Source organism: Elgaria multicarinata, chromosome 3, assembly GCF_023053635.1.
Source record: "Elgaria multicarinata webbii isolate HBS135686 ecotype San Diego chromosome 3, rElgMul1.1.pri, whole genome shotgun sequence".
In the NCBI taxonomy this organism is placed as follows: Eukaryota; Metazoa; Chordata; class Lepidosauria; order Squamata; family Anguidae; genus Elgaria; species Elgaria multicarinata.
Window position 1 is genome coordinate 146,033,292 of NC_086173.1, and position 15,241 is coordinate 146,048,532.

The following is a 15,241-nucleotide window of genomic DNA, read 5'->3' on the forward strand; positions in this document are numbered from 1 at the left end:
ACAAGGAAATTTGGACAAATGGGTTAAAAAAGAGTGAGAGGAAGATCCCTCTCCCTTTGTTCCTCCTTACCTAAGGTTGGCATGAAGACAAAGTAATGTGGAAATGACTGACAGATGCGTGCTCAGTGACGAGAACGTTCTAACATCATATCTCTTTAGACTTTTCATTGATTGCACTGCCAGGGGCCCAGGAGAGAATGAAAAGGAGGCTAAACATTCATGATTGACTTTTGTCCTAAGGATATGGAATTTGAAGAAGACCCAAGAAATCACTGAGAAATGTTCTTCACTCATAAGGTAAAGGAAAGTAACAGTTGATTTTGCAAGATAGAGGGAGAGAGGGGTGTGTGTGTGTAGTATCTAATACTGTACTATTGAGTATTCTGTTCTGTTCTATTGTTTTATATGTTCTATTGTTTTATGTTGATGCAAACTGCTTTGGGATCTGTGCAAATCAGAAACAGTATAAAAACACTGCAATTAACTAACTAACTAACTAACTAACTAACTAACTCTCAGTACCCATCCACAGTGGACCTGCTCAGATGACATTTCAAGCTCTATAGGTTAGTGAAACTGTGGTTATCTGGGGTTAGCACTAACCACAAGCCATGCTGTTGCACACAACACTTTAAGCCATGGTTAGAGCCACTAACCCTCTGCAGACAATCGAACTTTGGTTACTGAGCGAGCAGGGTTTAGTAGGGTGACCATATGAAAAGGAGGACAGGGCTCCTGTATCTTTAACAGTTGCATAGAAAAGGCAATTTCAGCAGGTGTTATTTGTATATATGGAGAACCTGGTGAAATTCCCTCTTCATCACACCAGTTAAAGCTGCAGGAGCTATACTAGAGTGGCCAGATTTAAAAGAGGGCAGGGCACCTGCAACTTTAACTGTGGTGATGAAGAGGGAATTTCCCCAGGTTCTCCATATATACAAATGACACCTGCTGAAATTCCCTTTTCAATACAACTGTTAAAGATACAGGAGCCCTGTCCTCCTTTTGATATGGTCACCCTAGGGTTTAGCAAAACGCATTGCACAAGGCACCTTAAACTTGTCATGTCTAATGCTACTGCCCCTGTTTTGGGAGAAGATGTTTCAGGTAATCAATCAGAATCAGATTCAGAACTAGAAGATGCAGTGCCAGACACCAGCCAGCCTGTACCAGCGGGGGAGGAAGCTCTCACGGGCGATTCCAGAGCTGAGAGTCAGCCCTCTCCAGAGCTTATCTCCTCAAGGCCAAATCCTACACACTCAGTGGGAAGTGAGCTTTCTTCCGGAGGAGAGCATCCCGACAAGCCAGCTAATGCTAGGGTCTAACCAGAAGCTCAAACGCACGGGACAGAAGGAAAGCATGAGAAAGTCGATTCGATTACGCCAGAACCTGCCTCCGCACCAGGCTCTCTGAAGTTTGGGAAGTGGCTTCCTATTCTTCTTGAGTGGACAATTATCTTGCTTAGTTTGCATAGTTTTGCCTAGGGGGATGTTTCCAAGAAGTTAGACTCTCTTCAGGTAGAAGAGAAGTTTGTTGCTTAATAAAAGCTTTGTGGATTACTTAGCAAGCCTCGTCACTTGCCTCCCATCAAAAGCAGGAGTTTTTTGAGAAACACGACAATAAATAAACCAAAAGCCTTAACCAGCAGGGTTTAAGGTGACTTCTGAACAGGCCTAATTACAGTTCCCAGGGCTCATTATGGGAAAGTCTAGCGAGTTTAGATTTGTGTTGTATTTATTTTAATCTCTATCCTACCCTTCCTCCAAGGAATTCAGAGAAATACCCATAGTTCCCTCAACATTCGCTGTTAAACTCACACCATTCCTGTGAAACAGGTTGGATTGGGAAACGTAGTGACCTGATTCACACACAACACTAAGCTGTGGTTGATTTAACCCATGAGTTAAATTCTGGGTTGTCGCAGCATGCAAATGTGGCCACGCTAACAAACCATGGTGTGTTAGCCATGAACTACCTAAAAAGAGAACCCATGGTATTTTGTTGGGTTGTGAACTCTGAATTGTTTAAACAATGGGTTATTGTTACATGTGAACTCAGAACCATGGGGTGTTCATTATCTGCAAACCTGATAAGAGACTGGCTGAAGTAGAGTGTGTTAGTTTTGTGAGGATTTGAATCTGACTTTATCACTCTAACTACTATACCACACTGGTACTCAGGATGTGTAATCATGCCTTTAGTACCATTGGGAAAGCCAACCATTTAAAGGAGGAGGAACAAAGTCCACAAGAGAGTAACTTCACTAAGATATGGGGCTGCCACTAATCTCTGCAATTTTCTTACTCAGTTTTTTTTATCCAACAGAATTTAAACATTGCATTATTTTTGGACTGAAATATTTCCAGTGTTTCAGTGGTATTATGACTATGTCCATTAAAAAAAAACTCCATTGGCCTAAGCTTCCAATCTGTTTGAATAGGGTTATCAATTTTCCTTCCAACTTCCCTGCCTGGTAGGAAATTCCAGGCTAGCTTTTTGCAGGGCCTGTTTCCCTGTGAGAAGAGAAGAAAAAGCTAAACTTTGATTATTGTCTTATGGATTGCTGTAAACCGCCCAGAGAGTTTTGGCTATTGGGTGGCATAGAAATTAAAATAAATAAAAATAATTTACAAATGTACAAGCTGAGCTAATAGGGAGCAACTGTGCTTCCAAGCAGTATTATGCCCGAAGTGCTGCTGTGTCATAAAATCTCTATATCCCCTAGTTATGTAATCCCAAAGTAAGCAGCTTGTAGACACCAGCCAGCAAAGGTCATTAAGCAAACACCTAAGAAAATCTGAGAGAAAGAGGACCATGTGGCATAACCAGTTCACAACGTTATTCTTTTGATGTTTTCTTTTCTTTTTTTAACAGTTTGCTTTCTCTCCCAGAGACCAGAACGAGAAAAGAAAGAAAATGAAATTGTCTCTCTTCTCTTGTGACCCAGAAATGCATTCCCTCCTATTCATTCTCACAATTTTCTTGGTTATTCCAACTATTAATAATGTGGGCCCTGGTAAGAAACTTTTGTGTGTTATTCTGTCTGAAACACAGTTATTCCCGGCTGAAATGTTTTATATTCCTCTGAGGGGGCAGAGAGGAAAAACTGTCTATTAATATTCCCTGCCATATAATACATCTAAAAATTAGAATGCAAATGTTTCCCATGCTTTTGGTACCTGGTATAGCCCAACCCTCCCCCCCTCTCTCACACACACACCACATGTACAGAGTTACACTTATACACCATATGGCATTGCACGTATTTGCTTGATTTGCTCCCAGAAAGATGGACAGGCAGGATAGTCCAATTAATATTAACTCTTGGCACCTTTCCCTCCCCTTTGCCCAGGGATGGGACCACACATTTCTGGACAACACATCCATTACATCCTTAGTTAGGATTATGCTACTGCCCTGAAAATATATTGACAGAGAAATGACAGATCAGTCTTCCCAGGGCCTCCCCACTTGCAGATATAGACTGGAACTAGGGCTGGCCCTACCATTAGGTAGGGTGAGGCAGTTGCTTCAAGCAACATATGCTAGGGGGCAGCAGCAAAATGCTGGAGGAGAGAGTCACGTGTCAAGAGAGTCATATGCCTCCTAAGCTAGCCTGTTGCTTTCAGGTGTAGGGGAGGATGCCGTATCATTATCAGTCTTGAAGAACGATTCAGCTGCCAGTCCAGTCAACTTTTGTACATGGAAAGGGAATGGGCGCCATCTTGTTCCCTCGCCTCAGGCAGAAAAATGTCTGGAGCCAGCCTGGAGTAGAACACAGGAAGCTGCCTTACTACAGAGTCAGATTTTTGCTCCATCTAGCTCAAGTATCGCCTACACTAGGGATAAGCAAACCAAGGGACTACAGATGTTTTAGACTACAGTTCCCATCAGACCCAGCCAGCATGCCCAATGGTCAGGATTATGGGAGTTGTAGTTCAAAATACACTGAGTTGCCTACCCGACTGGCAGTGGCTCTCCAGGGTTTCAAACCGGAGTTTTCCAGCCCTACCCGGAGTTACCAGGGATTGGACCTTGGACCTTCTGTATGCCACCACTGAGCTATGGCCTTTCCACAAAAACACCTTATGTTGTTTCTGCCTGGTTTTGAACTGGGGACCTTATGCATGTGAGGCAAACGTGATAGCCACTACCCTACAGAAGTCCAACCATGGTAGAGGCATTCAACATGGTGGCTTTATTTTTCTAGGCACACTTCAGTTCTTCTACCCCTAGCACTTAGTTTGGAAATCACTATTCTAGGTTAGCCCCCATGTATGGCATTGCTTACACAGCTTGAGTAGCTGTTTGTGATGATTTGTTCTGTTTTTGTTACATTACACAGTCTTCTGCTTTCTTGCTATGGCATTTGCCAGTGAGAGAGCAGGACTGTGTGCGTGCGTGTCTCCGGAGCACCTGCTAGTGTTTCCAGGCGTGTGGCTGCTTCAGAGACCCCCGCCGGCCCTGCTGTTCCCCTGCGACAAATGCCATGGTAGGAGAATGGCTAGTGGTGCTCTCCATAGCACCTGCTCGAGGCAGTGGAGAGAGGTTTCACCTCACCTCATAGGAAGACCAGCCCTGGTGGTGGTAGCAATAAGGGAGGAAGGGCTGCAAGTCGGTCCACCCTGCAGGGCAGTTGGGTGCAATTTTCACAAGGCCCTCATCTATACGACTTCAATAATGCTGCGCCTGGCGGCGTGAGCTGAGGAACAGCCGCAGTGATGCTCCTTCCCAGCATATACATGGGAAGGGGCGCAGTTGAGGGTTTCCAGGTGCCACCGCACCTGCCCACCTGAGCGCTCACAAGGCTGGTCAGGGGGTGCCTGGGAGCATCTGTGCTGGTTAGTGGGGGCTTTAATGGGAAAATGAGGCTGACGTGGTTTTTTTCGGGGGGGGGGTGTTAGCTGTAAATGCGAAGGATCACATTTACAGCTAACAGGAGGGAACAAGGGGGGGCAATGGGGTGCTCCGTCCCTGGCAGGATTTCCAACCCCCCTTTAAATTAAATTTATTTATCCTTAACAAGGCTCCACAGAGGCGCTGAGCCTTGCTCCAATCTAAAAATGTCGGGGTAAATCCCGGACTTCTTTAGAGCAGGGCTTTGGGGCTTTGCCCCCGGATTGCTTCGGAGTGGCGTCTGCGCCATGTAGATCACGTGCTGCCACTCTGAAGCAATCCAGGGGCAAAGCGCCTGTGTGGACGAGCCCCTAGTCTATCAATTTGTAATTTTGGCTGGACTAAATAATATTTTGATCTCTGACGTCTCAGTGATTCTATTCCTTTAACACTGTTGTTACCATCATATTTCTTTGGATCTATTCCCAAAAAAAGGTTTTGATTAGACTCTGATATCACTTTAAATATGTGCATTTCATTTGTGCTTGCTTCGAATCTAGCATCAGGCTCTGCTCCTCTCATTGCCATTGAAGGATATCAAGGCAGAGGGATCCGAGTGGTCTGTCGATCCAGAGGCTGGTACCCAGAGCCTGAAGTCCTGTGGAGAGATAACAGTGGGAGGCCTCTACCTTCATTGGCTAAAAAGCTTTCCCAGATGAACGATGGGTTACTTGAAGTACAGAATGAGATCATTGTAACAGGAAATTCAAATCAGAACTTGACCTGTGTGGTCAGGAACAACCTTCTCAACCAGGACCAAGAATCAACTATTCAAATAGCAAGTAAGTTAGCAAGAAAGCAAGAAGGATTTTGAGGCTGTGATGAAGACTTGACACCAAAGTCTATTGGAGAGTAAACTCAAAATGAGGATTTTAAAAATTTATTTATTGTATTTCAGGTCACTTCTTCCTAAAGTTTTCTCCCTGGATAGTCGGTCTGAGTGTATTGCTAATAATGTCTGTGCTTGCCTTCACTACATTTATTCTTTACCTGTTGGACAGAAACAGTGAGTACACGGGTAGCTTGCTATGTACATGGTGTCATTATACAGGTTAGCCACTAGGTGGCACTAGACCTAGTTGCATCTGGGTGGAGCCAGGAATTTTCTGATACCGTTGAGTTCTTTTCTATTTTCCTAACTGGTGTGTCATCTATGCCTTCTATGACTGGGTCGAACGATATGTCCTTTATTTATTTATTACATTTATATCCTGCCTTTCTTCCTCCAAGGTACCCAAGGCGGTGTACATAATCCTCCCCCTCCTCTCCATTTCTATGCTCTCAACAACAACGGCGGCATAAAAATCCTTAAATAAATAAATAAACCCTGTGTAGGTTGGGCTGAAAGTCCAATCTGTTAGACAAATAGCCTTGTTCTTTCTTCCTAGGGGTGGATCCCATAGAAAGGCACAGACCATCAAAGAAATTATAAGAGATTTATTGAAAGTTGCAACTTTGGTGTGAAGGGCAATAAAAGCAGTTCGGACCCTGTTTACAGATAGTAAAACATTTCTATACTTCTAGCTAGTATCCCTCTTCCTCTCCCCTCCCAACTCCTCCTCTTTGTTTCATCAAGAGGCGGGCTGGAGTTGGTTTGAGCTAGGTGCTTTTTACTAATTGGATTGTTTAATTGCTATGACATAGTCTCTAATATAATACAACTTTGGAATGCTTGCTTGTTAGCAGCTCCAGATAAGGTACTAGGCTACATCCTGTTCCTTTGAAGTGCATTCTGCTTAACTTGGCTCCAACTACTTTGAAGATGCAGCTAAGAGAAAAACAGCAGAAAGTTACAAATAGGGCATACCCATCATGCACAGCAATCATTTTCTAAAATGGAGTCACTTTTGCTAACAAACCTACACCCAGTGAGCTTCCATGGCCGAGTGGGGACTAGAACCTGGATCACCCGACTCCCAGTCCAACACTCTAGCCACTACGCCATGCATTTATTATTTTAAATGTCCATCTAGTCCAATACCAGTGCCAGCTTCAAGTTTTTGAGGACCTTTGGGCAAGACACCCTTAATGGACCCCCTCCCTCACTGAGTCTGCTTTTCCTCTTCTTTCTTATCTTTGCTTGCTTGACAGGCAGAAATCCAGTGAGCAAGCAGGCAGCCGCGCCTCCTGCTTCTCCTTTTCACCAGCACCATTGTCTGGGCCAGAGCAAAAGAAAGGGGAACAAGCAGGTTGCAATCATGAAGAGGAGGAGCAAGTCCAGGGAGCTCTTATCAATGGGCCCCTGCTGAGGCGTGGGCCCCTCCGCAAGAGCCCAACCACGTCTACCCTTAACGCCAGCTGTGAAGGTTTGAGGCCTACACAGCCTTGATTTTGGTTTAAGGCTGAAGGCCTGGAAATCTCCTGAGGGGAGAGGCCATTCTTGAGTTTCATTTTCTCCCAAAAGGAGTTAAGTTTCATTTCCCCAGTTTTAGGTCACCAGATTTTCTGTTTCTGTGGGAAAGTATATAGAGGGGTGAAGTTAACTGTACACAGGATGGTAGGAACTACAGAGAGTGGAACAGGGAAAAGCTCTGAAGGACAACAGCCAGGAGGGCTGGAAAGGACTCTAAGGCCATTTCTACACCTGCACGAAAATCTGGGCTGGTCACGGCTGAGTCCCTGTGCATCCAAATGACGCATAGGGACTCCCAGGGGCAAGCGGAGACGAGCACGGTTTTTCCCAGGGATAAATAATCCATGGAAAGACCTGATTCTTCCCGCAGTCTCGGGATCATCCCAAGACCACGGGAGATGTGTGGGCGCCCGTTCCGGCTTAGTCCCACTTCCTCATGCATAAACGTGAGGAGGCGGGCACAGAGCTCTTCAAGCGCTCTGTGCCCATCGGGTGGAGGGGGAGTGGGGTTTTGTTTTTATAAAATCTAACCTTTAGTTGAAGCGCATGTGCGCTCATCTTCTGTTTAAAAAAAATATGGTGACCGCAACATCCCTCCCTCCCTCCACACCCGTATGGTGTATAGAATCATAGAGTAGTAGAGTTGGAAGGGGCCTATAAGGCCATCGAGTCCAACCCCCTGCTCAATGCAGGAATCCACACTAAAGCATCCCTGACAGATGGTTGTCCAGCTGCCTCTTGAATGCTTCTGGAGTGGGAGAACCCACAACCTCCCTAGGTAACTGGTTCCATTGCCATACTGCTCTAACAGGAAGTTTTTCCTGATGTAGAAAAAGCCTAAGCCAAAACTATAGGTGGAAGTATAGCTAGGCTAGAGGAAACTGCGGTTTTACGTCTTTTATTTTCATTGTAAATGCCTTTTGAAATCTAACAGCTCTGTTTGAGTAAATACCTTAAGTGATTTTGCCTTATCTTATATAACATAGTAAATAGTTGTTGTTAAAACCTTCTTGTCTGGAGTGTCATTCACACAACGCCTAAGGCCTACACCTCATATTTCTGAGAGGGGAATGTAAAAGGTAGAAACTTGACATCTGATGGAAAGAAGGGCTCTTAAAGAAGCAAAATATCTTTAAGGAGCTGATCAAGGGCTCCAGGTAAAGGTGGAATCTTGAATCCTGCCCAGTTTTGTCTTTGCTAATTAGCCTTGGCTTTCCAGGGTCTCAGCTGATTCTTTTAAGCAGAGACGCAGGGATTGAACCTGGGACTTCCTTTATGCTAGGGTGACCATATGCAACCACATGCTCTGCCACTCAGCTGTGGAAAATACAGAGATGTTTTAGCAATGATAACCACAGGCCTTTTAACTCTTTATTTAAACAGTGTTGATAGGATTTGATAAGTGGTTATATGTGTAAAAAAAATAAAGGTTCCTCAGAAATCAAAGCAATCATCCCAGAAAAGTTAGTGTTTATAAATTAATGAAATGTTTTATTAATATTTAATATTAAATATTACCTTTCTGTTATTTGAACACCAATTTGAACTTATACTCTCCTAATTATTCATTATACTGTATTTCTTCGATTGTAAGACGCCATTGATTGTAAGACGCACCCTAATTTCAGTACCACCAACAGAAAAAAACAAAACGCTAAGACACACCCGCGATTCTAAGACGCACCCCATTTTTAGAGATGTTTATATGGGGGGAAAGTGCGACTTAGAATCAAAGAAATAGGGTATTGTGTTATCATTATTTTTATTACTATTATTGGTGGTGGTGATATGCTGTAATTATTTTGGCTGCAATCTTGCTTCTATTTACCTACTCATAAGGCTCACTGAAAATGAATTATCCTTATCCACAAATAACTGGTGGCAAGATTGCACATTTAACATGATTACAGTAGTAATAACCATTTTCCTTTCCTTTCTATTCTAGGAAAGCTCGACGCAGATTTGAGTAAGTTATTCTGCAACTTTTGAAAAAAAACCCACACATTTAGGCTACAGTTCAGTGCAAAGTTAAGCAGCTTTAAATCCATTAATTTCAATGAGCTAATGCGTGCCTTGCAACGCAATTCTTGATCGCTTTCCCAGATGTAAATTCCACTAATTTCACTACTTACTCTCTCTAGTAAGTGTACATAGGATGATGATGATGATAATTTTATTTCTTACCCACCTCTCCATTTTGAACGAGGCGGGGAACAACAGTAAGTATAAAATACATAAAATACTGATTAAAAACATAGTATTCATTGTTAAAATATCCTCAAAAACATCCTAATACTAAAAGCATCCTAAAAGCATCCTAAAAATTCCACTGGATAGGATCACACTGTGACTCTGTGTTGGATTGTGGCTTCCCCTATGCACACTATTATGGGTGTCTTAGGGCTTGCTGATGATACACATTTTAAATTAAAATCAAAATGCGCCACCATCATCACTGTCATCATCAGGAAGCATCTCTAGTAGACAGCAAGGACATGTCTCTGATTTCCCCCTAAGAGTTAAAGCAGTAACTCTTTTCTCCTTGATGTGTCTTCAGATCCCACATTCAACAACACAGTAAACTAAGATTGTCTCCAATATGATAAAGTTGAGATCTTATCTCGCTGCATGAGGTTGCATTCAAATGGTGTGCAGAATCACCTTTTGGTGACCTTCCCATGTCCAAACGAAACACGGCCATCTGCCTTAAACAAACTCTTGTTCGTATTTTCATATGAATGTTAATTTTTTTTTAATTATGTGGTTGCTTTTAGGTTGGAGGAACTTGGTGATGCCAATAGAAAAAGGTAAATGCCTGCCATGTTTATATATGTTACTAATTTATCATTCAAGAATATCGCTCAATGATATTTTATCATTGTATTGCCACTCACTGAGGGTGAATTGTTCACATTAATTTTGGATTATTAGTTTCCATGATGTGGTTTTTATTTTGAGCGGAAGGAGGGTCCAGAGGCTTGTAAGGTAAGTGTTTTTTGTTTGTTTGAATGAATGAATATAAGAACATGAGTCAGTGTGGTGTAGTGATTATTTATTTATTTATTGAATATTTATACTGCCCAACAGCCTAAGCTCTCTGGGCAGTTTACAACTAAAACCATAAAATCCAGATTAAAACTTTAAAATCACATAAAACCAGAATAAATTACAGTCCAGGGAAGGCTTGTTTAAAAAGATATGTTTTTAGGAGGCATTTAAAAGTAATTACATTTTTCGCCTCCAGAACCACATGAGGGAGGGTTTTCCAGAGGGTGGGTGCCACTACAGAGAAGGCCCGCCATCAAGGTTGTTCATGGCGATACTCTCTTCGTGTTGGGATGACGAGCAGGGCGTCCTCTGAAAATTGTAAATGTTGCCTGGGTGTATATAACGGAAGGCGGTCTGCTAGGTATCCTGGTCCCAAGTTGTATAGGGCTTTGTAAGATAACAGCATAACCTTGTATGTGGCTCGGTAGCTAACAGGCAGCCAGTGCAGTTCTTTTAACACTGGTTTTATGTGGGCAGAGCTAGGTGTCCCAGTGAACACCCTAGCTGCTGCGTTCTGCACAAGCTGCAGCTTCCAAACCACATACATGGGTAGCCCCACATAGAGCGCATTACAGTAGTCTAATCGTGAGGTTACCAGTGCATGAATGACTGTAGCTAGGCTATCCCTGTCCAGGAATGGGTGTAGCTGGTGTACCAACCGAAGTTGATAATGGGTGCTCCGGGCCATCGAGGCCACCTGGGTCTCCAATGACAAAGATGGGTCCAGAGCACCCCCAAACTACGAACCTGCTCCTTTAGAGGGGCTGCAACCTCATCCAGAACAGGCAAACACCCCAATTCCCAGACCTGGGAACCATCAACCCACAAAGGGCGGATCCACACTTAAGGTTTGGGACGCCCTGACGGCGCATTAGGGCGTCCCGAAATCGATAATGTGTACCCTACCTTCAGCGTTGCAAGAAGAGGCGGCGGCGGAGGAGGAGGAGGCCGCCCCTCGCGGGGACGAGCTAAAGAGTAAACCGCGCCCGGCGCCTTCGCCGGGCAATCAGCAGCCACCCACTACCCGCCGGCCTCCTTTGGCCGGTGAAAGAGTCACCCGGGGCCCACCCGGGTCGGAGAGCTTCGCGGAACAAGCTGCCGCCGGCTTCCGCCGAGCTCTATGACTCTTTATCCCGTCCCCGCGAGGGGCAGCCTCCTCCTCCGCCGCCGCCTCTTCTTGCAACGCTGAAGGTAGGGTACACATTATCGATTTCGGGACGCCCTAATGCGCCGTCAGGGCGTCCCAAACCTTAAGTGTGGATCCGCCCAAGGTCTCTGTCTTATCAGGATTCAGCCGCAGTTTATTGGCCCTCATCCAAGCCATAACTGTATCCAGGCACCAGTTCAGAACGTGCACAGCCTCTCCAGATTCAGATGTTACAGAGAAATAGAGCTGGGTGTCATCAGTGTACTGGTGACACTTTGCCCCAAATCCCCTGATGACTGCTCCCAATGGCTTCATATAGATGTTGAATAGTATTGGGGACAGGATGGTGCTCTGTGGCACACCACAGTTCAGCTGCCATGCAGCTGAAGTACAGTCAGCCAATATTATTCTCTGGAGCCGACCCTGCAAGTAGGAGTCAAACCACTGTAGAACAGTGCCTCCAACAGCCAACTGACAAAGGTGGTCCAGGAGAATTCTGTGGTCAACGGTATCAAAAGCTGTTGAGAGATTGAGAAGAAATAACAGAGTTGCACTCCCCCTGTCTCCCTTGAAGAAGAAGGTCATCCATCAGGGCGACCAAGGCCGATTCTGTCCCAAGCCAGGACTGAATCCAGACTGGTTAGAGTACTGGACTGGAACTTGGGACATCTGAGTTCTAGTCCCCTCTTTGCCATGAAGCTCACTGGGTGTCTTTGGGCCAGTCGTTGACTCTCTGCTTAACCTATCTCACGGGGTTGTTGTGAAGATAAAATGGCGGGGGGGGCGGGGGAGGCAGGTAAGCTGCTATGGTACCTTGCAAGAAATTCCTGAAATGAGCCCTTTTAAAAATTAAGCACTGAATATAGTTTTGAGCCATGAGACTCCAGTAACTCATTGTTTTTTTTCTTGCAATGGGAAATGTTCTCTTTTCGTATTGTGATTAAGCAAGAGGAGTCATTTCTCCTTTCTCTCTCCCTTGTTTCCTCTGATTCATTTCCTCCACACACCCTTCCATCCGGCAGCAAACGTAACTCTGGATCCAGACACGGCAAACCACGACCTGATCTTGTCTGCAGATCGGAAGAACGTCATCCAAGGGTTCATGTGGCACAGCCTGCCTGACAACCCTGAAAGATTCAATGCTGATCGCTGTGTGTTGGGAGTGGAGGGATTTTCCTCAGGGAGGCATTACTGGGAAGTGGAGGTGGCAGACACAGGGTACTGGGCTGTGGGGGTAGCTAGACAGTCTGTGAGGAGGAAGGAGAGGCTCAGCCTTGTCCCCGAAGAAGGAATCTGGGCTGTGGAGAAGTCTCGGATCCAATATCAAGCTCTCACCATTCCAGAGACTCCTCTGTTTCTGCGGAAGAGACCCCGGAAACTTGGGGTTTACTTGGACTATGAGATGGAACAAGTGGCATTTCATGATGTCAGTCACAAGATGCACATCTACACGTTCCCCTCAGCCACTTTTAATGGGGAGATGATCTACCCTTTCCTGCATGTGGGGGTAGGCTGCTGGCTTAGGCTGTGCCGCTGACACATTCCTTGCTCAAGGACTGATGGGCAAACTAGGAGCTTTATCGCACCAGCGTTATACTGTGCAATCACTGCGAATTGCATGCAAAGGACTCCGAAGTTTTCCAGTTTATAATCTGCTTTGACTGTGAAGTACTCCCATGCATCCTGCTTTAATTGTGCTATAAAGGGAAAAGAATCGAGGTATTTTGGTACTAGTTTTCGAGCGAATCATTTGTTGTTTTCCAAGCAGCCACTTGGGGGCGCAGGAGCAAGATTTGATATGTTTAAAGAAAAATTAAACAAATGCTTACATCTGTGTAAACTTTAAAGATAAAGATATCAAAATTGGCACAGTAATAGATATTAAGGAGAGCTTTAAGCATACCAAATTTGAATCAGATTGGGTCATCCGTTGATTTTTTTGTGATTTTTTTACATTTCCCCCCTTAAACCCTTTGCAAAGGATCTTAGGAGTGCTTCCGCTCGGGGTGTGATTTAGCAACAACAACAACGCCAACAGCTTAGCGCTGTAGGGGATAATAAACAGGTATGTGGGATGAAGCTATAGATGTGATCCGGCTATTGTTCTACATTTCTCACAGCCAGCCCAAAACTTCAGCAGAGTGCGGTGGCTGCTTCAGGCACTGATTTTGGGTGACATGAAGGGCAGCAAATTGTAGTTTGTGATTTATTACTATTGCATTTTTACTGCCAGAGAGGGGGAAATAGGGGGAGGGGTTTGCCCCAGGTGCCAAAATAATTTGGCCTTTTGATACTTCGCATCTTAATGTGGGAAGAGGCGGGGCATCATTGGCTGCTCTGCCATGACAGGTTGACTGTAGTGCTGTGCCAAAAATTTATCCCATGAGAATTTCGAGCATTCTCATTCAATGTGGTAGAAAAGAAATTGCCTTTGAAAAGAAATTCAAAAGGAGAAGAAATTTCAGAGAAATTCTTGTGGGTTTGGCTCAGGGTCCTTGTGCTTACCTTACTTATGTGACAGCTGAGGAGTGTGTGTGAGTGTCCTGTCTTTCATCATGCAGTCATCTCTCTGACAGCCCGTAACCTTCTTGCCCAGGGGAAGACATCATGGAATTTTATTCCTCTCATGGGTCCTTTTCAGATCAGGAAGTTCAGCTTGAATATTTGTAATTAAATTCAAATATTACAAAATGCCATAAGCCTCCAGTAATTTCTTTTCAAAGGGAACCAACCTGTGTCAGCATTGCTCCCCTGGAATTTCTCACTACTTGGATAAGGGAGATGAGAATAAAAACTTAAAAAAAAAGCATCCTTTTCCATATAATGTTACATTATTTTTAATGTAAGAACTTGTAAACACTGCAGATGGCAGAATCAAGCTGAAGAAGGTGTGAGGGCTGAAAGTGAGGACTGAAACAGGCACGTTGGCATCACTCCTAACATCCCTGAAGATCTCTTCTACCAGATCAAGTGAAGCACAAATCAATCTCCTTTCTCTCTTTGCAAATTATTTATTTATTTATTCATTTCATTTCTATACTGCCCAATAGCCAAAGCTCTCTTGGTGGTTCACAGTCATTTAAACCACAAGATACAGCATTATATATAAAACGTGGAAGCTTAAAAATCACAGTATAAAAGTGCAACCAGAATAAAAGCTACTGGCAATGCAGAGAGTGAAAATGAAGATGTAAACAGCAGAGCTAAAAGACTAGGTTGCTAAAATGCCTGGGAAAATAAAAAGGTCTTCATGGGCTGCCAAAAGGAGCACAACGTAGGCGTCAGGCAAACCTCTCTAGGGAGCTCATTCCACAGCAGAAAACATCCTCTTCCTGATGGCCACCTGCCTCACTTCCTTTGGCAGGGGCTCATAGAAAAGGGCACCTGAAGATGACCTTAGGGTCCAGGCAGGTTCATATGGGAGCAGCCGATCCTTCAGATAACCTGGCTCAAAGACATTTAGGGCTCTGATAATACCAGCATTTTGAATCAGGCCTGGAGATGGACTGGCAGCTAGTGCAGCTGTAATAACTCAGTTGCTTGAGATAAACAGCTTGTTAGCACAGCCAAAAGAGACTGTTGTTAAAGCAGAAGCTTGCAATTATCTGTTCCTAGCAGTTTCCAGCCTGCAGAAAAGCGCGGGGCGGAGGGGAGGACATATGTGTTAAGTATATGAAAAGAAATACTTGCTTAGTCATTAAAATTGTGTGTGTATGGCTATCTCAGGGTTAAACAGAGAAAGACTATCTGTGGGCAATTACCTTGAGATAGAGGCTGTTCTGGGAACCTTGCCAAGA

General features: G+C 44.3%; 1 protein-coding gene across 2 annotated transcripts; it reads left to right on the forward strand.

The window, feature by feature from the left end:
- The first annotated feature begins 18 nt into the window (after positions 1 to 18).
- Positions 19 to 14,143, forward strand: LOC134395948 (butyrophilin subfamily 2 member A2-like). 2 transcript variants are annotated; one of them, XM_063122232.1, is made up of 7 exons: positions 19 to 297; positions 2,875 to 3,016; positions 5,397 to 5,678; positions 5,795 to 5,902; positions 9,195 to 9,215; positions 10,024 to 10,056; positions 12,467 to 14,143. In XM_063122232.1, the coding sequence occupies exons 1-7, from the start codon at positions 280 to 282 to the stop codon at positions 12,979 to 12,981; spliced, it is 1,119 nt and encodes a 372-aa protein (XP_062978302.1). In that variant the 5' UTR covers positions 19 to 279; the 3' UTR covers positions 12,982 to 14,143. The 2 variants fall into 2 exon arrangements, with proteins under 2 accessions (XP_062978302.1, XP_062978303.1); XM_063122233.1 differs by having other exon boundaries at positions 2,892 to 3,016.
- Positions 14,144 to 15,241: the final 1,098 nt, after the last annotated feature.

Bases quoted from the DNA above. Each gene is read 5' to 3' on its own strand.
- LOC134395948 (XM_063122232.1), top strand. The intron at 3,017-5,396 runs GTAAGAAACTTT...CTTCGAATCTAG, and splicing joins TATTAATAATGTGGGCCCTG to CATCAGGCTCTGCTCCTCTC. The intron at 5,679-5,794 runs GTAAGTTAGCAA...ATTGTATTTCAG, and splicing joins ATCAACTATTCAAATAGCAA to GTCACTTCTTCCTAAAGTTT.